Source organism: Mycotypha africana, assembly GCF_025528875.1.
Source record: "Mycotypha africana strain NRRL 2978 chromosome Unknown BDF20scaffold_11, whole genome shotgun sequence".
NCBI lineage: Eukaryota > Fungi > Mucoromycota > Mucoromycetes > Mucorales > Mycotyphaceae > Mycotypha > Mycotypha africana.
Window position 1 is genome coordinate 845,454 of NW_026515735.1, and position 26,012 is coordinate 871,465.

General features: G+C 37.6%; 12 protein-coding genes across 12 annotated transcripts; 8 read left to right on the plus strand and 4 right to left on the minus strand.

Annotated features, from left to right (window-relative positions):
* The first annotated feature begins 823 nt into the window (after window positions 1-823).
* BDF20DRAFT_893618 (uncharacterized protein) lies at window positions 824-2,483 on the plus strand. Its single transcript, XM_053082361.1, has 4 exons — window positions 824-982; window positions 1,055-1,105; window positions 1,181-1,313; window positions 1,408-2,483. Exons 1-4 carry the CDS (start codon window positions 868-870, stop codon window positions 2,411-2,413), a joined length of 1,305 nt encoding a protein of 434 aa, XP_052932408.1. The 5' UTR covers window positions 824-867; the 3' UTR covers window positions 2,414-2,483.
* Window positions 2,484-4,284: 1,801 nt separating this feature from the next.
* On the plus strand, window positions 4,285-5,425 carry BDF20DRAFT_893623 (Pre-rRNA-processing protein TSR2-domain-containing protein). Its single transcript, XM_053082362.1, has 3 exons — window positions 4,285-4,571; window positions 4,631-4,902; window positions 5,005-5,425. The coding sequence occupies exons 1-3, from the start codon at window positions 4,289-4,291 to the stop codon at window positions 5,116-5,118; spliced, it is 669 nt and encodes a 222-aa protein (XP_052932409.1). The 5' UTR covers window positions 4,285-4,288; the 3' UTR covers window positions 5,119-5,425.
* Window positions 5,426-5,467: 42 nt separating this feature from the next.
* Window positions 5,468-6,166, minus strand: BDF20DRAFT_916565 (uncharacterized protein; the record flags this gene model as incomplete). Its single annotated transcript, XM_053084472.1, has 2 exons — window positions 5,468-5,904; window positions 5,971-6,166. 2 exons carry the CDS (start codon window positions 6,164-6,166, stop codon window positions 5,468-5,470), a joined length of 633 nt encoding a protein of 210 aa, XP_052932410.1.
* A 995-nt stretch (window positions 6,167-7,161) lies between these two features.
* On the minus strand, window positions 7,162-8,437 carry BDF20DRAFT_893628 (uncharacterized protein). The gene has a single exon (XM_053082363.1). The coding sequence runs from the start codon at window positions 8,272-8,274 to the stop codon at window positions 7,366-7,368; it is 909 nt and encodes a 302-aa protein (XP_052932411.1). The 5' UTR covers window positions 8,275-8,437; the 3' UTR covers window positions 7,162-7,365.
* A 47-nt stretch (window positions 8,438-8,484) lies between these two features.
* Window positions 8,485-9,442, plus strand: BDF20DRAFT_150019 (uncharacterized protein). The gene is made up of 4 exons (XM_053074797.1): window positions 8,485-8,681; window positions 8,749-8,821; window positions 8,903-9,048; window positions 9,115-9,442. Exons 3-4 carry the CDS (start codon window positions 8,955-8,957, stop codon window positions 9,267-9,269), a joined length of 249 nt encoding a protein of 82 aa, XP_052932412.1. The 5' UTR covers window positions 8,485-8,681; window positions 8,749-8,821; window positions 8,903-8,954; the 3' UTR covers window positions 9,270-9,442.
* A 172-nt stretch (window positions 9,443-9,614) lies between these two features.
* On the minus strand, window positions 9,615-10,853 carry BDF20DRAFT_916568 (obg family GTPase CgtA; the record flags this gene model as incomplete). The annotated part of the gene is made up of 1 exon (XM_053084473.1): window positions 9,615-10,853. The coding sequence occupies one exon, from the start codon at window positions 10,851-10,853 to the stop codon at window positions 9,615-9,617; it is 1,239 nt and encodes a 412-aa protein (XP_052932413.1).
* A 601-nt stretch (window positions 10,854-11,454) lies between these two features.
* BDF20DRAFT_907924 (ribosomal protein L10-domain-containing protein) lies at window positions 11,455-12,384 on the plus strand (the record flags this gene model as incomplete). The annotated part of the gene is made up of 1 exon (XM_053083424.1): window positions 11,455-12,384. The coding sequence occupies one exon, from the start codon at window positions 11,455-11,457 to the stop codon at window positions 12,382-12,384; it is 930 nt and encodes a 309-aa protein (XP_052932414.1).
* Window positions 12,385-13,297: 913 nt separating this feature from the next.
* On the plus strand, window positions 13,298-15,186 carry BDF20DRAFT_150110 (uncharacterized protein). The gene is made up of 4 exons (XM_053074798.1): window positions 13,298-13,815; window positions 13,917-14,049; window positions 14,121-14,749; window positions 14,907-15,186. The coding sequence occupies exons 1-4, from the start codon at window positions 13,456-13,458 to the stop codon at window positions 14,925-14,927; spliced, it is 1,143 nt and encodes a 380-aa protein (XP_052932415.1). The 5' UTR covers window positions 13,298-13,455; the 3' UTR covers window positions 14,928-15,186.
* Window positions 15,187-15,554: 368 nt separating this feature from the next.
* Window positions 15,555-16,713, plus strand: BDF20DRAFT_916571 (WD40-repeat-containing domain protein; the record flags this gene model as incomplete). Its single annotated transcript, XM_053084474.1, has 2 exons — window positions 15,555-15,761; window positions 15,844-16,713. The coding sequence occupies 2 exons, from the start codon at window positions 15,555-15,557 to the stop codon at window positions 16,711-16,713; spliced, it is 1,077 nt and encodes a 358-aa protein (XP_052932416.1).
* Window positions 16,714-17,389: 676 nt separating this feature from the next.
* On the plus strand, window positions 17,390-18,288 carry BDF20DRAFT_150183 (uncharacterized protein). Its single transcript, XM_053074799.1, has one exon. It carries the CDS (start codon window positions 17,491-17,493, stop codon window positions 18,232-18,234), a length of 744 nt encoding a protein of 247 aa, XP_052932417.1. The 5' UTR covers window positions 17,390-17,490; the 3' UTR covers window positions 18,235-18,288.
* Window positions 18,289-22,361: 4,073 nt separating this feature from the next.
* On the plus strand, window positions 22,362-23,505 carry BDF20DRAFT_827042 (uncharacterized protein; the record flags this gene model as incomplete). Its single annotated transcript, XM_053078132.1, has 4 exons — window positions 22,362-22,523; window positions 22,670-22,909; window positions 22,978-23,265; window positions 23,347-23,505. 4 exons carry the CDS (start codon window positions 22,362-22,364, stop codon window positions 23,503-23,505), a joined length of 849 nt encoding a protein of 282 aa, XP_052932418.1.
* A 460-nt stretch (window positions 23,506-23,965) lies between these two features.
* Window positions 23,966-25,745, minus strand: BDF20DRAFT_907926 (uncharacterized protein; the record flags this gene model as incomplete). The annotated part of the gene is made up of 6 exons (XM_053083425.1): window positions 23,966-24,389; window positions 24,472-24,615; window positions 24,686-24,958; window positions 25,077-25,310; window positions 25,391-25,466; window positions 25,559-25,745. The coding sequence occupies 6 exons, from the start codon at window positions 25,743-25,745 to the stop codon at window positions 23,966-23,968; spliced, it is 1,338 nt and encodes a 445-aa protein (XP_052932419.1).
* Between the last annotated feature and the right edge of the window lie 267 nt (window positions 25,746-26,012).

The window sequence follows — 26,012 nt, forward strand, 5'->3', positions numbered from 1 at the left end:
ACATCTCTCATTTAGAATATTCTGCTAATACTTTACTGATGATGAGCTCACCTAGAAATAGTACTTCCTTTACAGGAAAAACAAATAATGATAATTTAAGCTTTTTACCGATCATCTGAATTGTACCATTCAAAGAATATCCAAGGATCTCGAATCTTTAGAGAAGCATCTTAATTCCAAGAGTAAGAACTCACTTGTATAAGCTCAATTTGTTACTAGTTAGCCTCTGTTTCTCGGGAGTTTCCAAAACGTATGCTCTTTATCAGTTATATAAGCGCTTGTGTATTGATTCTAACTGCCGGAGTAAGTGCTGTTACGCCATCCTCAAAGCTTGCTAATTAAACTCATTATCAAGAAGTTTTTTGTAAAGCATAGACAGGAGGCAGCTGACCCACTTTGAAACAGTTTGTTGACAGTTGTGGAACACACATGAAAAAAATAAAACAAATCTATTGTGCATGCGAGAAAAAAAATATTGTTGTTTTCTCTTTTTTTGTTGCCGTTGTCGTCGTAATGAACGATAAGAATGGTTGTCCAGAATCCAACAGCATTTCATTTCATTGAATATTAGACTAAACCCTTATATTTAAAACTATTGAAAGGCAGATAGACTTGCCTTACCAAATACAACATAATGGATCGACGCCGTATAGGTAGGCCTCGCAAGCTTTATGTAAGCTTTATACAATTAGAGTTGGCACAGATCGATAAGCCCCTTGATTTCCTAATCAGTTGTGTACCCCTCATTTCAACAGTGCAAAGTGTATATATATTGAGGGAAAAGGTCTAATGGCTTATCTTTCTCTTTTCCTTAGCTCTTTACATTTTATTCCTTTTGTTAAAAATAAAAAAAAAAAACTTCTCATAATGAGCTTTCAAAAAAATACTGTAAAGAGCAAATTTCCACCAACCTTCTGTGGATCAATAAAGATCACAGCTGCAAAATACTCCACTTCGTTGGATTCACGTGGCTTTCTCCCTGGTAAGCTCATTCACCGTCATCTTGCGCGTGTATTTCCTGCTTATGAATATGCTTTAACTTTATTTCTTATAGTCTATGAATATCTGATTCATGGACAGCCCATTATGTGGGATAGAGAGACAGGTAGCTCCTTCGAATACAGACACGTGCTTCATATGAGTAGGCACATACTAACCTTTATTTACTTCTATAAACCAGGCCATGTCCATTTCACTGGCATTTGGAAGGCTTTGGGAAAATCAAAGACCGAGATAGCCAAAATGGTCCAGGCCAACCCTAACCTCAAAGTGAAGAAGATACGAGGAGGTTGTTTGAAAATCCAAGGAACTTGGTAAGTATATTCTTATTTCCTAGTCTGAAAATTTCAACGCGCCATGAGGAGACTAAGGAAAGCCTTTTTTTTTTTTTTTATTTCTCACAATAAGGATTCCCATGGAAAGCGCATATGCGCTTTGTAAAAAAGTCGCCTGGAAAATTCGAAAGAAGCTTGTTCCTCTCTTCGGCAAACGCATTGTTGACGAAGCTATTAGGCCTAGTCATGCTGATTATGGTTCTCTTTTGCTTGATACTGGAGCCAACGACGCTTCTTCTGCCTCCTCCTCTTTCTCTGTACCTGCCGCTTCCGCTTCTGCTTCCTCCTCTTTGTCTGCTGCTGGTTCTTCTTCTTCTTCTTCTTCTTCTTCTGCTTCTGCTTCCGCTTCTTTTCCTCCTTTGTCACGCCGGTCAACAGGTGAAGATATCCACATGTCTTCCACTACGGCTGCTACGGCTGCCATCACTCGTAAGAAGACGAAAAAACCTATTGAGCGTTTCCAACCTTATTGTCGAGACAATGGCCGGTCCGCTTTCAAAAACATCTCCAACCTCTCCAATATCAGACGTAGCTCAAGAATAAGCAATCGTAAGGCAGCAGCAGCGTTAGCAGCAGCATCAACGTCTACCTTATTCTCTTTTCCATCTTCAACTGCAGGATCTTCCTTGGCTTATAATGATGTACCATCCGGAGAATGTGGCCCAACCATTGGTCCTGAGAGCAGATTGACCATGAATATCACTACTGTACCTACTGGCTTAGAAGAAGAATTTTCCATGGTAGAAAATGTCCATTCGCAAACCCTGAATTCCTATCAAACAGCTCAAGACCTGCCTAATTGCCCATCGTCATCTCCTTTACCACCAGTAACTGAACCAGCTCTTACAGAAACTGCTCATGGTGATTCATACATTACCTACAGAGTACCAGCTAATATATCAGCAGACAGTACCGCTATTGAACTCATCGACATTATCAAGGCTGGCATCGCTCTTCAACAGCTATCGCAGGACGACGGTACAAGACCCATTTTGCCCTTGGATACATCATTAATCCCCAGTAAAGTCGTAGCAAGAAACCAAGAATATAACATTCACTGGTCTCCTTATGATCAATAAGGAGGGGTTGTTGAGTTATAGGCTATAAGTTTTTCTTTTGTTTATTTTGCACTTTTTTTTTTTTTTTCTGGAAAAAAAAGAAGAAAACATGCTACTAATTGTGTTTCTTAATTCTGTAAATATCATGACTGAACAGTTCGCAGGCGATTTGTTCTGTCCGTATATTTGTTATAAAAAAGAAAATACTTATCGTTAATTGCCCAATTATACCTATTGATAAAGTTCTCATTTTGATATTTCTATGCTTAATACTCATTTCACATCCATAGCAGACATCAATTACAGATATCAAATTTCAGCAATGACAAACTACCAAAATAAAACATTTTATATTCTTAAAAATGATGAATACACTCCATTGATATGCTTTACCCTCCACCCCCCCCCACGAACCTATCTTACCTCCAAGTCTTGCTTTTCTTTTTTAAAACATCAAGAGTAAACTATACATTCTTTAATTTTCCTGTTTCTTGTAAAGTTAACTATTGTAAACAAAGATAAAGAAGGCAAACTGGAAATGTATAGAATGCTTTCATTTGATCATTGATATAATATTCTATAACTGAACGAGGTATGTGAACATCCGTTTCAGCCATCTGGCTTTTGATTCATTTTCCTTTTCTACGGTAATATTCTATTATTGTCATACAGTGAGATAATTTTGTCTAATCCAAGGCTTCTAAAATAACCGCGGTGTAAATTATTTTGGTCGCTATCAGTCTCCAACTTTTTTTTAACAACAAATGCTACAGAACACAAGTGGATTTAAAGGTATTTAACTTTCACTTTGTAATATCCTTATTTGTAGCTTCACTTTAATCTATATGAAAATCAACCATTCGCCCTCTCTTTTGTATTATTTGGAAAGACATATAACAATAAATTGTTTGAATTATATGCTCCACTAAACGACTAATAAACTAAAATCAACAGTAGTCCGAGTGCCTGACACGGAAGTCAAAAGTAGTTACTCAAGTGTCCAGGTTATTATTGAAACACTTCTATAATGATGTATAAGAAATGGGTTATGACGATGTTAAAGATAAAGAGACGTATGATTAGCCTACAAAGACAGTTATACAACACTAAGGTTTTCATCTACGATTATTCCTCGTATCAACATGCGCCGACATAGTTAAATGAAGATCCTCTAGTTAAAAGGTAGGTGCCCCTTCATACACTTTGAACGCTAATGAGAGCGACGTAAATTGGTCCAGAAAAGTCAACACTATGTGGTGATTGTGGAGGAGCTAAAGTGTTGAGTAGAAAGCATTCCATTTTTTGAAGGGATTTTGATTGTAGATAGATGCATGTATACAATGTTCTTCGAGGAAGACTAAACCATCTCGACAACTAAAATTCTTGTTCAAACAGTTAATAACACAACTCAATGTCAGAATAGATACACTTGAACATGACTACATTGCTCCCAATTTAGTACCTTGAGTGTGAAAAGCTGAAGCTGCGTAAAAAAATAGAATATCAATTAGAAAAAAGATGCTGTTCAGTTAGTATAAAAACACTCAATGAGTGCCTCTATCAGATTCTTGAGAATACGAAAATTGAAGAATGCTATGCGGACGTGGTTTCTACTCACAGTCCCACCAACGAAGGTGGGGTTGGTTAATATAACCCCTCTTTTCCACACCGAATATTATACTCATCTTCGAATAACATCTGTACACGACAGGTTCCCTTGTTCTTATGATGTCAAATTGGCTGCGAGTTTTGAAAATGCTAGGCTGTAGGACTTTTGTAATACAATGATTCCAGAATGTAGGTCCATCGTACATGCCATATGTTGAGATTTTGAGAATGGTGTGGAGGCTGAATGCATGATTTGATTGGACAATACAAAAAAAAAGTGGTGATTAAATGAAAAAGTTAAGGGCCACCGTCTTTCGGGCAGATCAAACAAAGTCACACAGGAAACTTTTTTTCTTTCTTTTGCATACAAAATCAGTTTTTTTACTTACTGGTGAACAACTACAGACGATGGCAGATCACCCTAATAAGTTAGCATTCGAAGAAGGTGCTTCATATATTTTCAACAATTGGACTGCTTTAAAACTAGCCGTCGAACAAGAATGGGGAGGTGTTGATTCTGTTGAAAAAAAAGAATGGTTTATTGATACTATTGTAGACTATTTTGGAAAACGTAAGCCGATATTGTCACATGCAGCATTGAATATATTTTAATTTGACATTTGTACATAGGGGGCAAAAAGTTAGATATTGATGAAGTAGAAGATATTTTATACCAAATTATGACAGACGAGTTTAATACCACTCTAGAAGATGATTCGCCCTATTTAGTCGCTAAACATCTTATTGCATTATTCAATCAATGCATCGTTGGCAATTATACAGAAGTAGAAAGGCTTAGGGAGAAGGCTAAAACCCAAAATTCTTTTACCGCTGCTTCAAGCAGTATCAAACAAGGCGATGACGATGAAGCTGAAGATAGTGATATAGATGGCAATGATAATGTAAGGAAGGGCGGGTGCTGCCATAATAATCAAACGTAATAGGAAAAGATCTAATTTTTTTTTTTTTTTTTGTCTTTTTTGTTTGTTTTGTTAATAAAACAGGGCATAGAAGATAATGATAACGAAGAGGATAACGATGATGTGATGGAAGAAGCTACTCCAGAAGAGCCTTTAGTCGATGAAGACGGTTGGGAGACCGTTCGTCGTAAGAAATAGAAGTGCGCAGCTATCGTATAATTCTAGTCCACACTTAATAGAAGTTTTGTCAACATATTTATTGTACAACTACTACAATCACCATATCAAATATTTACTGATCTGTTGTGTCATCGTTTTGTCCATATATTTTATATCGAAGTCTGTCATTCATTCACGGATTCGTTTTGTACTTCAATGTCTCATTCTTCATTTTAACGAATGTTGAACAACCACATATATCACGGTAGTAAGTTTCTACTTCCCATATATGCCTTATAAGAAGTGTGCTGATTTTTTTCCCCGTCATCCCACTTTAAGCTTTGCTTTATATTTATAATGTGAATAATAAATGCTTTATTGTAACGCTCTATTGTAATGCTTTAAACTCTTTGGCAAACTTTGCTAATTCTTGCAAATCTTCCTTTGGCAAAACAACTTCTTTCTTTGGTTTCTCTGGCTTTGTCACTTTCTTCGATTTTTTATCCTTTGCAGATAACGACTTTTTATCTTTATTCTTCTTCATTTCCTCTTTCTTAACTTGCATCCCGGTCAAGCTCTCTGTCATATCCATATCTTCTGTATCTTTTGCTTCCTTTTCCTTCTTTTCTTTATTTTCCTGTTTCTTCTTTTCTACTTCTAACTCCTGTTCTGTTTTCTCAGGTTTGGACTTATTCATCAAGTCTGTCCAAGTACTTCCAACACTGCCCTCAGTTATCAACCGTTGAACTCTCACTTTATCTTTCTCATTCAAGGCTGGGTATCCTCTAAATTGTTCGATTGGCACTCTTTTTAACAACTCGGGTACTATCATAGTTGAGAATGTGAGTTTGTGAAGAGAAACATGCAACAGAATTGCACTCATCAATTTACCTTTAAAGCACTTGAAGTGGAACCAAGTGTGTTTAGCGTCGTCTTTTTTTACTTTTTTACTTCGCCTGTAGATCTCGGCTACTCGAAGTGATTTATGAGGAATGACTTTGTTACAAGCATTACACTTAGATTGTTGTGTTTTGGCATGTTCGATACAGTAACTGATTATAGGCCTTTCTGAGGGTTGATCGGTCATGGTTACGATGATGGAGTGATTCTGAAGTAGATCACATCGGTGACAGCTATGGTTTTCTCTGTAAAATTTCAGATTACTGTGACGATGCGGAGAGTGTTAGCCAATCAATTTTCAACTTCAATGGTATAAGGATTTCGAGCAGTCTCACAAAGTATTCAACGCGCAAAACGACATCAATATACAAAATTGGACACTGTAAAGCTCCGTTTAGTATGGTAAAATAATTTTAAGAAGCTGTGAAACAGTCTAACGATAGTTTTCCATGACTGATCGTAGATAGGGCAATTTCAGGATGGCAATTAGATGGACCTCTTAGAAAGCCTTGCGGTAAATTTCAGAGAGTCCTGATAGATCTTGCTGCTCATGGAATGTAAAACTGGATAAATTACGCTCAATACCATCAACCAATTGATCCTCTTAAGCGTTGTTATTCGAGATTACTGAAAAAAGGAGGTGATAAACCACAAGGTATATCAACCCACGTTGCAAAGTATGGTTGTGAATGGCAGTAAGTGTTGATCAAAAACATAAACATAATGTTACTGTGGCAGTAGGACCGAGAGTAACACTTACTCCATAATCTTGAGCAACAGTGAGGAAGAATAAAATTTGACTGCTGAATGCCGCTTTCTTATTCTGTCCTATCCTGATTCGGGCCCTTGTTTACATATTAAACTTCTAGTGTAATGTACTACTGTATGTATAACGGTCTCGATGTTATGTATAACAGTAACAGGCGAAGGCAGTTGAACACAAGACAATTTATTGTCTAGCACGAAATACAGCCTTACCTTTTTTTAATCTCTTCACACAACGTGTATAAGTTACTGATTTTATTGTGTAGTTTGATCGATTAAGTATAAAACAGTAAAGTAACAATGAAAAGTTAATCAACTGTAATACTTTATTTGATTACAAAATCGTATCATTTATGCAATTGTCAATGAGCAATAATAGTAAAACCATTATAAATTATATTAGCTTTTTTTTTTTTTTTTTTTGTTTCTTTTTTTGGTTTCGAGAAGTTATAGAGAAGCAGGAAGAAGGGAGTAATAGCATGGGGTTTCATGAGGAGAAAAAAAAAAGTAAGGATATAAGGAGTTGCAAATCGTATAGATGAATTGTATTGTAGCTGAAGGTATACATATTAAGGCAAGGTTCTACTAGAAAAAATAGCGGTTGTAAGGAGAAGAAGCGTCTTAGTATCGTTGACGTTCAGTGACAGACTGCTGCTGCTGCTGTTGTAGTTGTTGTTGTTGTTGTTGAGGGTGTGATACAGTTGGCAATGGTATGTTATCATCACTTTCAACTTCTGTTTTGTCATTACTATTGGTATTAAAATAACCAAGTGGAGGTGAGCCAACTGCTGTTGTCATTGTTGACTGTTGCTGTGTTGGCTGGAACACAGGCTGCTGACTACTGTTGTTAACAAGTCCATCAGTGCCAACAGCAGCAACATTATTTGAAGGATACTGGCTGCTCCGATGATGACCAGTGGCTTGATCGATCATGTATAGTTGGGCTTGATTCTCTTCCTCTAGTCTTTTGCGCATTGCTTTGACACTTTTATATATGTACCAAAATAATAAACCAAACAGAAATAGCCCAACGAAAATTATAAAAACAAATCGATTATGTTGTTTGAGCCAGCTCTCTTGCTGTGTTTGTCGATCATTTGCATTATAGTTCCAGCCTGTGCCCTGCACAGTATTATCAGTATTAGATGGAGTAGGCTTATTGTTGTTATTGTCGGATGATGTAGCAACAGCATTAATAGTAGTAGAAGTTGGTATCGGATACTTGGTGTTGTTTTGTGTTCCTGTTGCGGTGGGAGTACCAATGGTGTTGTATGTTACCGTTGTTATTGTTAGAGCATTTGTAGCAGTAGAAGTCATCGAATTATTGTTTGGACCAGTATTGGTCGTTGTTATTGAAGAGATAGTAGTACTGCTTGTATAAAATATCAGACTACTACTAGTTGCTGTCGGTGTGTTTGTTAAGGTTGGAGTACTTTGAATTGCATCTTGAGCGAATGTATTGCTAAAGAAATATAATAATAGTAATGGCAGAAGTCGAAAACGCTGTGTTGATAAAAGTCTTGTTGGCATTGATCAAGTAGATTATAGTCAAAGCTTCCTTATAGCTTTGTTCTAATTCGGACAATTGATGATGAAGGACGGAAACAGTATAACAATATTTTGAAAGGCTTCAAAGAAGAAAGAGGAAGAGAAAAAAAGTGTATGATACACACACCCAAAAAGACGTGGAATCTGTTTATTTTCTAAGGAGCTCAAACATCTTTTGTGCTCACTTTTATCCATTAAGATTTGCGACCCCGCAAACTTTGTAAAGGGCAAAATTATACAGTTGTTCCTGGAGGATCTTCATATTTGGTAAGGAGGGTCTCGATTCTTTGTATTCCGAAGTCCAAACCAAGTGCTGCTTGTTATACCCACTGCCTTGCATTTCAACGCACAAAAGAAAGAGAAATTTGCATCAAATAGTAGTCGTAACGGTAGATACAAATTGACTAATTTACAAGCTTTAGCTTCACCAATGTCTGATGCCTTTCTCTTATAAAGGATCCGTTGAAAAGAAAAAAAAACTAAGCAAGTCAAGAAAACTCAAGTGACGTCACACTGGATTTGATCTGATGTGGGGAAGCAGGGCAGAACATGTTCCAGAGGAAAAAGAAAAACTCAATTTCAATCTCTCTTCTTTTTTCACGTTCCCCAGTTTTAAGAGATCCTTCTACTTTATAACACATATACCTATTACCATATAGAAAATGACTTTGCTTACTAGCGTTTCTGGTTTTGCAGCCTTTGGTGTCCTTGTCCGTACTTATGCTTTAGGGCTTCAAAAGCGTCCCTTATTCTCAAGTAAGTATTTTGCTTTTTTTCCAAATGTACTTTTGCCATGTCAAAACTAATTCAAGATTTGAATAGATCCTAGTGGTCATCTTCTAGCTGCTGGTGTATTTGGTGGTGTTGGTTATTTTTTTTACAATCTACAAGAAAGACAGGCTGCACAAATCGCTGAAAAGAAAGAAATCTTATTAAAACGCAGAGCACAAGCCGAAAATCTAGCAGCATCAGAATAAATAAGAATAATACAACGGATGACAACATAACGAATGTGATAAGACGGTATATACAGTGCTGAAGCGGCTCACATATATTGATACACGCATACAAACATTCTAATTTGTCGAGAGAAATAAAAGAGACATGATATCCCCTCTGCTTGATAGTAGATAAAAGAGTACACAACAAATTGTTGTCCACATCGTCTAGATAGCAACAAAACTATGTGTATTTACAATTCAAAATTTATACAATTACAAGGCTTCATTCTTGTGCAAGTTTGAAGAAAAGTGTAACAAAACGGATATACAATTATTTAAAGCAACATGCAACAATAACCGAAAGGACAATCTGGAAATAATTTATACCAATTCATCATCTTCTTTAGCTTCTTCTAGCTTTCTTGCTTCTTCGATTTCTATCGCTCTAATGCGTTCAACTTCTTTACGTAACACAGATGTTAGCTTGAGTACATTCTTTTCATATCTTGCCGATACTGGTACAATAGGAATAGATCCTTTAACGTGTGCTTGAAGCTGTTCAAGATTATTTTTTGCTGTACCAACTTTGTCAGCCTTATTCGCAACAATTAGGGATTGTCGGTCTGTCAGTCCCGATTTATAAGCATTTAACTCATATTGTAACGTTTTCAAATCATCGATAGGCGAGGATCTGCTGATATCAATTACATACACTAAGATTTTAGCTCTTTCGACATGTCGCAAAAATGAATGTCCTAAACCAATGTTGCGATGAGCACCTGATATAAGCCCAGGTATATCTGCTACAGTTAATTGATATTGATCCGCATAATCAACTGTTCCCACGTAAGGATGAAGAGTTGTGAACGAATAGTCTGCTTGTTTTGGATGGGCATTCGAAATAGCACCCAATAGGGTTGATTTGCCTGCATTCGGTAGCCCTACAAGCCCAATATCAGCAATAGTTTTCACTTCCAATTCGAATTCACGGATTTCACCAGCACGACCTCGTGTAGCCCATTTTGGTGAGCGATTATCACTCGTTAAGAAATAGGGATTGCCATGTCCGCCAACGCCACCGCGGCAAAGCACTACTTGCTGATTCTCTTCCGTCAAATCGATATGGATGGGTTCTCCTTTCTTCGTGCGTTGCCGCCAACGGTAATAACGGTCTTCTTCATCCATCATGCGTTGTGCTTGTTTGAAGAAATTAGGCTTCCCTTCAGGCACCTGAATATCCTCAGCTCGTGGATACAGCACCCAACGAGCTTCCTTCTCTGCTTGTATCTCTTCTTTTGTTATCATTTTTCTTGGTTCTTCTTCTACTTCAATTTCACGAACTACAGTACCAATAGGCACATTAAGAACGAGATGATCTCCTACATTACCGTTTCGCCCGCCACCTGCTCCGTTTTGCCCTTTTTTTGCTTTACACACATGACCAACATGCTTCAAACTAGTTTCATCTCGAGTAGCGCGGATTACCACGTTTCCGCCTGGACCACCGTTGCCACCGTTTGGTGGGCCCTTGGGTAAGAACTTTTCTCGAAGGAACGAGACACAGCCATCTCCACCGTCTCCTGCTATTGCTTTGATACGAACAAAGTCCACAAACTTCATGAGAACAACGAACCACCAATATAGTTTAGAATTAACTGAACAGTTTGTCTATACTCTATTATAGCCATTCTGCGCTGCATATTTACCTTTCCTCGTAGCTTATATTGTATAGACTTATTCGAATGTTTGTCTTTCAGTTGCTGTTCCGCTTCATAACGCAAGCATGATGTGTGAAAACCACTTATGGGAGGATATATACATTTGAGACGTAGATTAGCAGCATTTAACTGGATGAGGACTCGCGATGTAAGTGGAGATTTTGAGCAAGCAAACATAATAGAAGCTGGGGGTATAATGAAATCAATATAAATCGAACAGTTACCTCAATTATTTCGAACGGGGTAATTGACGGCTGTTTCTGTGAATTTCCTAATATGGTAACCGAGTCACTGATTTGGGAGGGAAATCTCTCTGGTTTAAAAAGTTGACAGAAGCTATCATTGCTTGATTCTTCCTCTAACCAGGTAAATACTTACGAAATGCATAGCATGCATCCATCCATCCATCCATCCATCCATTAGTCATTCATGTCTTACTCATATAATCCATCCCTTCCTCATTGTTATTTAGTTCTTTAATAAGTCCTCGAACAGTTATTAACATGTCGAAGAGAGAATCCAAGGTCCTTTACTTCCAAAAGCTTTCCAACTATTTGGAAACCTACAAGTCCATCTTCATTGTCAACGTTGACAATGTCAGCTCCAACCAAATGCACCAAATTCGTCACTCTCTCCGTGGTGAAGGTGCTGTCCTCATGGGTAAGAACACCATGGTCCGTCGTGCCTTGAAGGGTATGATTGGTGATCATCCCGAATACGAAAAGCTCCTCAACTTCGTCAAGGGTAACATTGGTTTCGTCTTCACCAATGGTGATCTTAAGGAGGTCCGTGAAAAGATCGTCTCCAACCGTGTTGCTGCTCCTGCTCGTGCTGGTGCTGTTGCTCCTGTTGATGTCGTCGTTCCTGCTGGTAACACTGGTATGGAACCCGGTAAGACCTCTTTCTTCCAAGCTCTCGGTATCCCTACCAAGATTGCTCGTGGTACTATTGAAATCGTCTCTGATGTCAAGCTCGTTACCTCTGGTGAAAAGGTCGGTCCTTCCGAAGCTGTTCTCTTGAACATGTTGAACATCTCTCCCTTCACCTACGGTATGTCCGTTGTTCAAGTTTACGATGACGGTTCTCTCTTCTCTGCCGATGTTCTTGATGTTGAAGAAGATGAATTGGTTGGTAAGCTCATGGCTGCTATCCGTGAAGTTGCTTCCATCTCTTTGGCTGTCGGTTATCCTACCATTGCCTCCGTTCCTCACTCCGTTATCAACGGTTACAAGAACTTGTTGGCTGTCTCTGTTGCCTCTGATTACACTTTCGAAGGTTCTGAAAAGATCAAGGAATACATTGCCAACCCTGAAGCCTTCGCTGTTGCCGCTCCTGTTGCTGCCGCTTCCTCTGATGCTCCTGCTGCTGAAGATGCTCCCGCTGAAGAAGAAGAAGAAGAAGATGACGATATGGGCTTCGGTCTCTTCGATTAAATTAGTTTAATCTAAGTATCTACATTTTTTATTCAACTCAATTCACACGTATTTGAACAGTACCTCGTTCTTTTTTGTTCAACTTGAATAAATCATCGAACGTCTGTTCGTGCATGTATATAGTCAAAGCAGGTGTTACATATCGATGTTTTGTTGGGAAAAGATCGTTAGATCATGATTGAGGGATCAGAAAGAAGTAAAATTACTTCACTTCAATGTTACAAAGGGGATGTGTTTAAGAAACTCCATTCTCTATATGTAAACAACAGTAATAATGATGTACATGGTATTGAAAGTCGTTAATCACTCTGCTGAACAGCACTTTGGTTACAACTGTGAAGATATAGTTGCTTACTGAAATACGTCCAAACAAAAAAAAGTTATTTTTCAGCAAGCCCAAGAGGTACTATGAAGCATCATCGCTTTTGGAGAAACTAAAAACCAACCAATTTCCCCTAAATTTTATCAAATTTACAAATTTACTTCTCACAATTGAAAAACAGAAATTGCAAACATGAGCTGTTTTAAAATATAAATCTGTAGAAGAAATTGCCTACTCCAACATATTACATCGTCCGCATTATTACACCGATCAAACAATGTGTGTCCGACTGACAAAGATCAAAAAAGTAGTCTTGTTTACAACGATAATTTCGCCGTATGTCCGAAAAAATAGATGATCTTCAGTTACGATGATGGAACCGTGAACCCAAGGCTTTCCGAATAGAGAAAAAGCACCCATGTAGATATTCATTATACTTAGATAACATCATTGGAAGGATTGTATTGAACTTACTTTGTCAAAAAATAATGATTGTGACGAGACCTGAGATATGAGGAAGTACAAGACAGCATGATTTATACTTCAAATCCAGGCTTTCCGATCTGATCATTGTTGATGCTCAATAAGTGTATTTATATCTTTTCTTTATTTTTCATTATGGCCATCTTTCTTTATCTCTTCTTACCTTTTTCTGACTTTTTTGGACTCTGTGAACCCTAATTAATTATCTTTTTTGATAAAGCAGTTATTATTCATCATAAGAAATTGACAGTTGGATCGAAGCAAATATGCACAAATTGAAGCATGTCTTTCAACGGTCGCAAAAATCGCAGACCGAAGAGAATAGGCGATCTCAACAGTTTGTGAAGCGACATTCTGCCATTGCAACAACTACACTGAATAGATCAGCGTCAATAATTGCAACAGCTACGACAAGAAGCCATAAACACCAAGACAATATCAGTAATATTGACAATTGGTTGACAACATCACCTTCAATTGACGGCGCCGAATTGTCCGATAATGAACGAAAAACATATGAGTCTTGGTGGAAAGATTTTGACCCTTTTGACTTGGGCAAAGTCAGTAACCATGCGCTGTTTAAGTTCTTGAATGGATGTAGCTTACCCGACGAGAAATTAGAGCAAGTAAAGGAACAGGAGCAAAAAAAAAAAAAAAAAAAAAAAAGAAATCATAAAATATCGAACGCAGGCTTAATTTATTATATCCACTCTATAACACTTTACAGATTTTAGCTTTATTCAAAACATCCAGTATAGAGGAACATGGACTGGATAGGTTACAATTCTTTGCCCTACTCAGATTGGTTGCGCATGCTCAGAATGGTCGTAAGGTCAGTAGAGCCCTTGTTTATCTTGGAGGTAAGAACGGTTTAAGAGGGTTATCTGAAGTACTTTGCTTGACGAAATAACATGCGGTCATTATTCTGTAGCACCTATACCGCGATGTAATATTAAACCATGCAATACGTTACGAATGGAAGATGTATTTAAACATCATTCTAGTCAAAAGTCATTTTATTTTGACAATGGTGAGAAAGGGCAGGATGACAATTACAAGAACCATATCTTTGATGTGATACCAAATAATACAATTGTATCACAGTGCGAAGAGCATCAAAAACGCCCAATTAATAGGCAATCTTGGTGGAGCATCACTAACAGCAGTGGCAGCTTTAGTAGTAGCAATGGCTTTATTAACAATAAGCCATCACTGCAGCAAAACGGAAACCGTCGCTCTTATAATGGCCCATATACCACGAATACCTCCATACCCAATAATGCACATTTTTCACCTAACCTTCTTCCGCATGATACTAATACTACTACATTTATTACCACTACATCTAATAATACACTGATCAGTTCTCCTATTGTTAATGCCACCGATAATAATAGCAGCACTTTGCAAATGATGGATTATTTCAATACACTTGCACCCTTGAGTGATAACTCTACCAGTAAAACTAAATTGCTGTCACCTCCTATTACTTATCAACAGCAGGAAATGCTACCTTGGACGCAAACAGATATGTCAGAAATTAATGACTTGGAAGCAAAGGTATTTTTAGAGGACGGAAATGGACATCATTCACTAGAAGGGAAACAATTACTGTTAACTCAAAAATTCATATACGAGTCACCTTCGGTTCAGAAGAGAGAAATGAATTCAAAAAATCCCTTTCATATTGATACCAATTTTGATGGCAATTGTATAGCAGCGACAGAAGAAGCTTTGAAAAGCCCTTTCGATGATAATAATAATGTATTCCCAACTTCCATCAATACCAAACCAAACACCTACCATATTCCTCCGCCACCTGTACCTGCGCAAGCTACAAAACCTGCATTTCCTAAATATGCAAGAAGATATACCAGTACTAACAATGTCAATATAAGACGAACTCAGAGTACAAGAGAACCAACTACGACCAGTAGTAATTTTGTCAACCATTCACAACATCTAAAGCACAGATCAGCAAGTAACGCATTTGATATATTCTTCTGTACCAGTCGAGATATTACTAAACCTAATAACCATTAAACACCCCTAATTGTTCTATTGCTATTTTACCATAATTATCCAACATATAGTATCTTTGCACTAATTCTTAAAATCTATAACTTTATCTCAGGATTACTTAATTCTTGCCCTTTTGAATCTTGCCCAAGTACTGCTGTCAACATACAACTGATCTTTCTTCAAATTGTTGTGCGCCTTTTCCGTGTTTACTGTGTACGTAATGCTGAGTTGTTAAACTACACGATTTTTAAAGAAGGATATGGAATCAGAGAAAAAGAAAATAAAAAGGAAGCTTTTTTAATTCTTGAATATATTTTCTCCAGTTTTTCGATCTTCATTCAAAATGGTCAACGTTAGTCAAGAAGCAGGTGCTTTTTTTCAAACCGATGCAGAAATCGCCAAACAGAAAGAAAAGGCAGCTAAATACAATTATACAGCCGGTGAAGCTATTAAACTATCGTCGAAAGCTTTAGAGATCAAAGTAGATGAGGATGGCCAGTACCTTTATGTTGCTGAATCTGGTTTTTTTGTCAGGAAAATCTCATTAGCTGTAGGTACCTTTCTTATTTTTTGACTTTGGCTGTTGTTTTCATGCGTTGTTATTAAATCCTCTTCTGCATTCATTGCCGCAGACTTCTAAAACTGTCAAATTCTTCAAAGGGCACAAAGGGCCCGTTACAACAGTTGCAATTTGCAAAGACAAACTTTGGACAGGTTCTTGGGATAAAACAATCAAGCAATGGGATATAGCTACAGCAGAATGCCTTGCTACATTAGAAGGGCATACCGATTTTGTTAAAACGATACTTGTCATTGGCGACTATTTACTTTCAGGTTCTTCTGATTGCTTTATTCGTAAATGGCATATTAAGAATGGTGACAATAAATGCATTGCAGCGGAGAAGAAACATCGTCGTCCTATTGAAACATTGGCCCCATCTGAAAATGGAAAATACGTTTTTTCTGGTTCGTCTGATGGCACAGTCCTTCAATGGGATGTAGCGACCATGCAAGTGGTCAAATCATTTGCTGGACATGATACTAGTATTTATTGCATACGTGTGTGGGAAGAAGATTTATGGACAGCATCAGCCGATAAAACAGTTCGCCGATTCAACATTAATACAGGCAAGGAAGATATGTTGCTGGAACATCCTGATCGCGTGAAGTCAATTGCATTAGCTGGCCCTTATATCGTAACTGGAGCTAGTGATGATAACATCAGAGTATGGGATGTTGGGTCATCAAAGCTGTTATGTACAATTGAAGGACATTTTGACGAAGTGGGAAGTTTAAGTGTGCTGGGAACGATTTTATATAGTGGCTCTTTGGATTGCTCTGTGCGGAAATGGTCCTTGACAAAGGCAGCATTAGAGAAATATAATGAAGAAGCCCGTTTGCAGAAGCAGAAAAAAGAAGAAGCAAAAGATACTGCTGATGTATTGACCGAGGAAGAGGAAAGGGAACTAGCAGAGCTATTGCTTTCTGACAACGATGAATAACAGCGAAAGAAATCAAATAAATTCTATATGCATACGCCATCGTGGTGAATTCGCTTCTCATAGTAATTTTACATTCAGTGTGAATGAGGTGATACGAGAAGTTCTTAGAACACCTACGATATTTTTGAGCAGCCATATATATATATTAGTGGATATTCGTAAATAGCTGTGCATTGAGATGATGTGGATATATTTTGCAAATGAATCAACGGATACACATATGGGCATTTGGAGTCTGGCAATTTTTTTTTCAAATTGATGGAAATTGACTGTAACACGAAGTATTCTGTTCTTTTGCAATTATCTTCAAATATTTGTCAGCTTCGCTATAAAGAGCAAGATTTTCTTTTCATTTTTATAATATAAGTGTCATTGATTGAAGTAGCACTACGTAGTATAATTACGGTGCAATGCTTGCTTGCTGCAAAAGATATACATAAACTACCTTTCGTTCCTGGATTTTGGTGCGTACTCAGAATACATTGTTCAATCTAATTGGATGTTTGAAAATTTAAAGTTGCTTCGGGATGCATTTCATTTTTGCACCCAATCTAACTGTGTTTGAATCTTAATTACTCGTTTTTGATTTCAGTGCACTTCACTTGCGAAACAGTAGTCTCTAAACTCAAATCATGAACCTTTTTCTTTTCTCTCTTCCTTCTCCTTTTCTTTCTAAGGCTTGCAATTGCTTAATCCTTCCACCAATATACCACCGTATACAATTTTTTGAGACCTTAACCCACTAATAAGTGCTCTTTTCTCTTTTTTTTGGCAACTATGACGGATAATTCTCCAAGTGTCAGGAGTCGTATATCATCTTTAGCAGCTGCCGGCCTGACGAGTACACCGACAGGTCCTTCTAGAAAGCCTGTTAGCACAACCGCTACCACACCTAGGACTGCAAGCACTACGGTCAGAGCTCCCGTGACCAAGTCAGCAGCAGCAGCCACAAAAGCTTCGACCCGTACAGCCGATACGGCTACTACTAATTCGCTCACTAGGCCGACTGCAAGCTCACTTCGCGCTTCAAAAGTTCCTGCTGGTTCTTCCTCAAGGTCTGGGACAGCAACATCAACTACATCGCGTGCTACCACTACACCTGGTGTGGCCAGGAGACCAGCCCTTACCTCGTCAGGAACGGGTACAACTGGAACAGGTTCTACAGCTTCACTTACTCGTCGAACAACAGTTCCTTCAGCACGCTCATCAGTTAATTTAAGTAGCAACTCTACTTCGGCCACAAATGACAGTAGTCATAGCACTAGTAAGAAAATGACATCTCCTACCGCGTCAACCACGCGAAGTGGCCGTGCTGGTAGTACCTTAATTGCAGGCAGTAATGCTACTTCAGCCTCAGCAGCTCGTCGGTCTGTTAATTCTTCCTCAGCTTCCTCTTCCACCACCCGTACATCTCCTACCAGTAAGCGGAACTCTATCACATCTTCAATCTCCACAGCGAAAAGATCGACAGAAGTTATGGCGGAGCTGAAGCAGTTAAAAGAAAAGGTGAGCATTATCTGAAATGCCAATACAGTGAAAAGATTTGACATTCATATTTATCAAACTTGATAGACTGAAGAAATGGAGACATTGCTTAAAGAAAAACAATCCTTATTGGACAATAAGGAAGAAGAATTGAATACTCTGAAAGAAAGACTGAAAAAGATGGAAACAGGCCTAGCTACTCCTGAGGAATCAGAGGCAGTTGATGTAAAGCCAACGGAGGAGACGCAAGAGGATGATATTGTTAACAAAGAGAGTAACAATTCCGAAGATGGCGATAAGCATTTTGAAGAGGATTCAATGGAACAACGACAATTAATAGAGGAAATCATCCAGCTGAAAGCGAAAATTGAATCAGTTGAAACATCTCGTGATGAGGCCTTGAAGGAGCTGAAGGAGTCAGCTGCTTCTTTCGAGGAAGAGAAATCTCTTTGGAGCCGAAAGACCGAAGAAGCTGAAGAGATTTTGAGAGATAATATGGAGAAGCTGCGTGAAAAGCTTGAAACGGATAAACAAGAACTCAAGGAAGAGATTATAGAAAAAGAAACAGAAATTGCCAAATTGAAAAAAGAGCTCGATGAATTGCGCGAGAGTGTTCAGGTAATACGTACCAGATAATACTGAGTCATTCGCAGTTACTGATTCCGAGTAACTACTCTTACTCTACTTTTTGCTATGTAGGAGATGCATAAATCTCATCAGACAAGATTAACCAATCTGAGCAATCAATTAAACGAGCAACATATGAATCAAGTAGCTAGTTTGAAAGAAGATTATGAGCATCAGCTCAAGGCTCTCGCAGAAGAGCTAGATAAAGCAAAACAACAGCAGCAGGCAGTTTCCTCTGTAGCTGATAATGAAGAAAAAGATAGTTCCGAATACGAGTCTTTGCTAGCCAAAATAGAAGAGTTCGAGAAACTTTCGGAAGCTGATAAGATTCAGCATGAGAAGGAATTAGACGAACTCAAATCAAAAGCAGCCATTGAACTGGAAGAACTTAATGCAGAACATCAAACAAAGCTAAAGGACACTGTTGACTCATTAAAGGTATACAGATATGGGGAACATATAAACTGATTTTTTCTGTATTAATACCCTTGCGGCAATTTTACAGAGAGAAATCGAACTTCTCGAATCTACTCATAGAAAGCAGCTAGAAGAACTCAATGCAATGCATACAAATGAACTGAAGGAACTGCAAGTGACAATTACTGAAGTTGAGATTAAAAGAATTCGCGACGAAGCAGAGGTAAAGCACAGAGACATTATGGGCATAAACGGAAGACATTTTACTCAAGAGAAAAAATTAATGAACAGAAACAATGCAATGAGCAAATGGATAAAAAAATTACTGAATTGGAAGCGGAACATCAGTCAGAATTGGAAAAATTGAAGGACAAACAAAAAGAAGCCGAAATTCAGGTTGCCAGAATTACGGAGAAATTTACCAAAGAGATCGCCATGATCAAAGAAGAAGAAGAAATCCTTTTGAAGAATATTAAAGATACAGAAGCGGTAAAACTAACATAAAAAGAAAAAAAAAATAAGAAAAAGTAGAAATATAAGGGAATAATATTGATCGAAATTTGCCATCAGGAACGTATCACCGCAATATATGAAGCAAAGCTCGATGAACTGTCGAAGTCTCATTCAGAAGCATTGCAACAACAAAATTCTGAAGCTGAAGAGAGTTTGCGGCTTGAGATCGAAAAGCTAAAGTCTGTTCATCTTGAAGAGATACAAAAGCTCACCGATGATCATGTTGAGGCTTTCAAAGAAGCGAAGAGTAAAATTGACTCAAGCGTCAGATCAGATATCGAACGACAAAGTCGGGAAATATTTGACCAAAAGATTGATCAGCTAACTAAAAGTCATCAACAAACAATTGAGCAATTAGAAGCACATCATTCGACACAAATAGAGCAGCTAGAAGCGGAATTGAAAGTAGCTAAAAAGAAGCATGACGAACTCATTATTGAGCATGAATCCAAGCTGGCAGAATTACTGAAAGAACGTGATAGCCATTTAGAATTGATCCAAAAAGAAGTAGAAGACGCTCTTCGAGCGGTGCACCATGCTGAAATTACTCGTTTGAATACTGAACACGATTCGAAATTGAATGAAGCTAAACGGGATTACATTCTTCAACGTGATAGGGAACGCGATTTATTAGAGGAAAAACATAGAAAGGCTATATCTGATTTAGAATTAGCTCAAAGCGAGAATTTGGCTTCCTTGAAATCTGAGTATGAGAAGCAATTAAAAGAATCTCTTCAACAAACTCAATCAAAACTAGACCAACAAGGAGACGAAGCTGAACAAGCCATTGAGCAACGTTATCAGGAGAGAATGCAGGAATTAAAAACCAAATATGAGAGCGAAATAACTCAGTTAGCAAAGGAAAATGAAAAGCTTCGCTTAAAAGTTGAGGAAGATATCAACATCTTGAAAGCGACTCACCAGAAGCAATTAGATGAGCTTGAACAAAACTTTAAATCCTTAGCAGGAAAGGACGAGGATGTGTCAACAATCAAAGCAGAATTTGAAAAAGAAATTGCTGATCTGAAAAAGCAGCATTCTGAAGAACTGGCCGAAGCAGCTCAAAAACATGAAAGAGAGATTCAAGATATACACCTTTCTGCTCTTGAAGAACTAAAACTGGAACATTTAAGGCAGTTAGAAGCATGCCAAACCGATAATATAAGACAGGTAGAACTCGCATCAGGAGAACTGAAAGCCAACTATGAAAAGATGCTTAACAAAGAAACCAGTAATATAAAAGAACAGTACGAACAAGATATCAAATTACTCAAAGAACAACAAGCCCAAAAAATCGATGAATTACTTCAAAAGCACGCCGATGCATTGCGAGTGATGCAACAAGAGATTGATAAAAAAAGTGATACTCTAGTCGAACTTGAGAAAGCTAATAGTAATACTGAAAGACAACGATCAACAGAGGTCGAAGATTTAGAAATCAAATATTCACAAGCATTGGAGCAATTGGATATACTAAAGGGATCAAGCTCAGAAGAGTTGGAAATGCTATCACAAAAGTATGATGTGGAACTGAAAGAGTTGAAAGGAGCTCAAGAGCAATTAATCGTGGAAAATGAGCAAAAATTGAAGGATCAGCAGCAGGCTCACGAAAAAGCTCTCAAGGAAACCAATATGAAGCATAGTGCTGCACTAAAAAAGCTCGATGATGAGTATAGAGGCAAACATGAAAGCGAACTTAGCATTATAAAAGAAGAGTTGCGAATGAGTTTTGATGAGAAGTTGCTAAAATTGCAGAATGATCACGACTTGAAGTTGAAGAAAATAGAGGAAGCTCATAAAAACGAGCTAACAACTTTAGAAGCTAGCAAAATGCAGTTGATTGAAAGCCTACAAGAAGAGCTTGCTGCCTTAAATACAAAAAATGAACAACTCAAAGAAAAGTTAGAAAATATCGTTACACAGCATAAAACCGCTATTGATAGTATGATAGAAAACCATGATAAAGACATTGAAGCTTTGAAAGGCAATCATGAAACGCATCTGAATACAGTGACAATTGCACATGAAGAGGCGATTGAACAATTGCAAAAAAGTATTGAACTCAAGTCTCTTGGTAATGCCGACAAAATTAAGGTAACTTAAATATAACAATTGCCTTCCTTATTGAACGCTAAAATGCCGTCGTCATTACCCTTGTTGTTAAGGCTGACTTACAAGAGAACTATGATAAGATAATACAAAAAATCAAGGCTGAACACAATGAAGTCATTGAAAGCATGAAAAAAGAACACGAAGAAAGGCAACAAAAATTGACCTCTGAAATGGAGATTCAATCTGAAGTATTAAGATCCGAAATCGAGGTAGGAAGAATATTGACATTATACTGTCTTCAGATACCAATCTTTGAAACTTACCTCCTATTTATTGTATAGACTGAAATAGCAGAGAATTATGAAAAACAGATGCAGCAGCTAATAACGAAGCACAACAACTCGAAAATTCAGTGGGATAACGAACTTGGAGCCGCCAAAGGAGCCCTACAAACAGCAAACACACAATACGAGGCTGATAAAGCAGCATTAGAAACAAAATACCGTGCAAAAATAGATGCTCTTCAGAACGAGCTGCAAATGCAGGCTGAAACTATGGCAAAGAATAATGATGAGGTTATAGACAAATTGCAACAAGAAATAGATTCTACACAAGCGAAATGGCAAAAAGAACATCAAGAAATAATTGTTAAACTTCAGTTAGATCACGATAGCAAGATAAAAGAGCTTGAAGAAAATCATAAAGAGTCTATTCAAGTGCTTCAATCGAGCCTTCAATCTATCACCAAGGAGCTAGAACGGGTAAACAAACAATGAACCAATTGTGAGTAAGATTGAAGTGAGATAAATTGACATATTGGATTTACATATAGATAATTGCTGAAAATAAACAAAAAGATCAGGAATATGCCAAAAAAGCAACCGAATACGAGGAAGCTTTAGCGATAAAACAGAAAGAACAGGGTGAGTTGACTTCTAAGCTGGAGAACCTTGAAAAAGAAGTTGAGCGCAATAACTGCAATGCCGAGGAGTTGAATACTCTCAAAATAGCCTATGAAAAGATGATTGCTGCCAAGGACAAAGAAATCAAAGAAGCAGAGGAGCGTATTGAAGAAGCCTCGATGAGATCTAAGCAGTTGAAGGTAACTCTTCATTAAATCGACTCTTTAATTTAAACGTATTAATTGCTAATGATGACTATACTTTGCAGGATCAGGATGATAGAATACAGACAATCGTTAATCAACATCAAAAAGAAATTAATGTTCTTCAGACGCAATTTCAACAGTTGCTCGACATTAAGGATAAGGAGCTTGAAAACTTTTCTTATCGTCTTAAAACTGTAACAACAACACAACAAAAAGACATGGAAAAGATGAATGAAGAATATAAAGATAAGCTAGCTAAAGCAGAAGCAGAAGTTCAAAAGAAAGATGAGATTTTGAAATCAAAAGAATTAGAAATGAGATGGATGTCTGCAGAATTTGAAAGTTCTGAGGTAACGCAAAGCATTACGATAACGTTTAGCTCAAAATAATTCGTATTTCTTAGCGGCTATGATTTATCTCAAAATATTTAGGTCAAATTGAAGGATCAGAGCCATAAGATAGAAAAACTGGAGATAGACAATAGCCATCTAACCCAGAATGTAATTCAATTAAAGGAAGAGAATGAGCAAATGTTAAGGTACAGTTTAGTGTTCAGTAAGTTCTATGAAGAATGTATTCTCATACTGTAAGCTTTCCCAATCAAAATAATAGGCTTATTCATCAACTTCAAAGTGAGATGCATCACATTCGATAAACGCTCGATGGCATTGAAAGCCTACATTTCATTGTTTTCTTCTTATATCAATAAAATATAAACGTTCAAGTCTTTGTTTGCTATTTTAAAGCCTGAGACCCTCTATTTCAAGCCCCTTTTTTCTTCTATGTGTTGCCTTGTAGAAATTTAACATAGCAAAATATTGACGGATATATCAGTATGTTCTGTAACTTATTGTTGACAATCATATAGTTTATTTACTATTTCAGAACATTAAAAGCGAAGCTTGCGTTACCAAAATCTGATTGTACTTTGCGTAATCATTGTTGGTTTGATCGATTTGAAAGACAATTTTGACGCAATTTCTAACTTGACCTGGATACGTTTAACTATTTAATCAATTAACATTGTATGTTTATAGCTAGTTTTTCGTATCAATTTTTTTCAAAGAACTGATACATGATCTTTTGCACGAAAGAAGATAGCACATCTTTTTCTTCTTGATAGAATGACATAATGATGGCCATCGCAATACTAGTCATTACAACCTCAAAATGCTTTAGCTTGAAAATCCAGCTATGAGAATAAGCTATGTGGTAGAAACTGTAAAAGGCTTTTGGTAATATGTAGAGTGCTAATTCGCTACGTCTTTTCTTTTCTTCAAAGAAAATAGCAGGGTAAGAATTGAAAACGCCGGCCAGAAAATATAAATACTTGGGGTTCCAGTTACCGATCCAGCCAGTCTTGACTATTTGCCTATGCATACATATAGCAGTTTGATATAGAGTTATAAAACTGGCCATGAACGCACCTGATCTCAAAGTAGATATGGCAGTTTTCTTAATCATGTAACCAGGGCTAATTGAAACGAAGGAGTATCAATCACAAGGGTAAGTGCAGCAGTCTGTCAGACAGTTAACACGAGATCCTATATACTTACTCTGAAATGAAATGTTTTCTGCGGAGCAAAAGCATGGGGACAAAATGTAATGTACCGTATACGGGAAGGAAAGCTTTAAACACCTTGATAAACCTCTCAATATTAGTAATACAGCAACTGTTGTTCCAAGGATGTATTACTTCACTAATAAATGTCGATTAAACGCATTAGAATACAATGCTTCCCTTTTTCCAAACTTCTAACAGATACTTACCATGGAATCACAGGTACTTGAGTTGAGGGAATCCCGCTTGCTACTTCTAATGCCTGTTTGGTAGGGTGTAACTTTTTGACAACGGACATAGTCTCTTCTGACGCAATAGGAGTACCCCTTACCGACTTGGCATTTAGTAAAAGGCTTCCTTCAGGACATTGTGCTGCGTTGACCATAAATTTGTAAAAGTCAGGCGGCAGAGTATCCGGTCGCATTGTGTATGCATAAAGAATCTGAGCGCCTGCTATACCATACAGTAATGCATCACCATTTCTACAATAGAAGATATTTCTAGCTTTGCCTGCGTTGTAAAGGGCTTGTAGGGCTCTAATGGTGGATGCAATGTCAATAATTCAAAGTAATATTTACATTATTCGAAAAACTTTTTCACCTGACGAATAGCTGCTGGGCAATATCAATCCTTCGCTCTTTTTTCTCTACCATGATACTTAGACCAGCTATAGCACCGCTCACGAACCCATTCAAACGATCATCTTTCCCACGGCACAATCGCATACTATTATTGACAAATTTCCATAATAGAGCAAATAGCCCAAACATGGCTCCAAATCGTACTGAGTCTAAGTTCTTAAACGAAACTTCCAGAATACGACTCCATCGGCCCCTTAGAAATTAATATGCTTTTCAGTCGGATCAAAAATTCGGATGGTTTTCCAGGAACAGAATGAGCAAGATTTCTTTTACCTTTTTTGTACTATCCTCGTCAAGTATAAGCAGAAATTAATGCCAGCTCTTACACCATATGCCAATAAGAATGCACCTAAAAATTGTATACGATGATAAACATTATTTGGGTGATCAATCTCCCAAGCACTTCTCAGAAGTACAAAATGTATAACGTTCGTAGATTACGTGCTCCTCCCCTAAGAGAATGTTGTAGTACCTCGTTCGGTGTTTTTGGCATTTTCCAATTTTTTTTATCGACAGTTTCAGGCAAATTCCGTTTTAATCTTCCTTTCAAGCGCTGATATGAACTTACTCGACGTGGAGGTGCATCTTCTCTTAGAATTAGTGTTTTATCAGCTGCTGAGACTGTCATCGTAACTGGTACTCAGCAATTGCTGACCGTTAGTATGATAATTAACGCAAAATGCAGGAGAATAGAGGATATAGCAAAGAAGAAAAGAAAGGGATTATTTCGAGTAGAAGAGATCAAGAACCTTTTTCGTCGGCTCTGTATCACTTTTACCATATCTCTAATGTGTTTGTTTCTTTATTTGCTTCCTTCGTTCTAATTGGCTGTTGGGGGCAATTGTGACAGACGTTTACCCCACAACGGCAATTCACATGTCTGTTGCCAATGCAG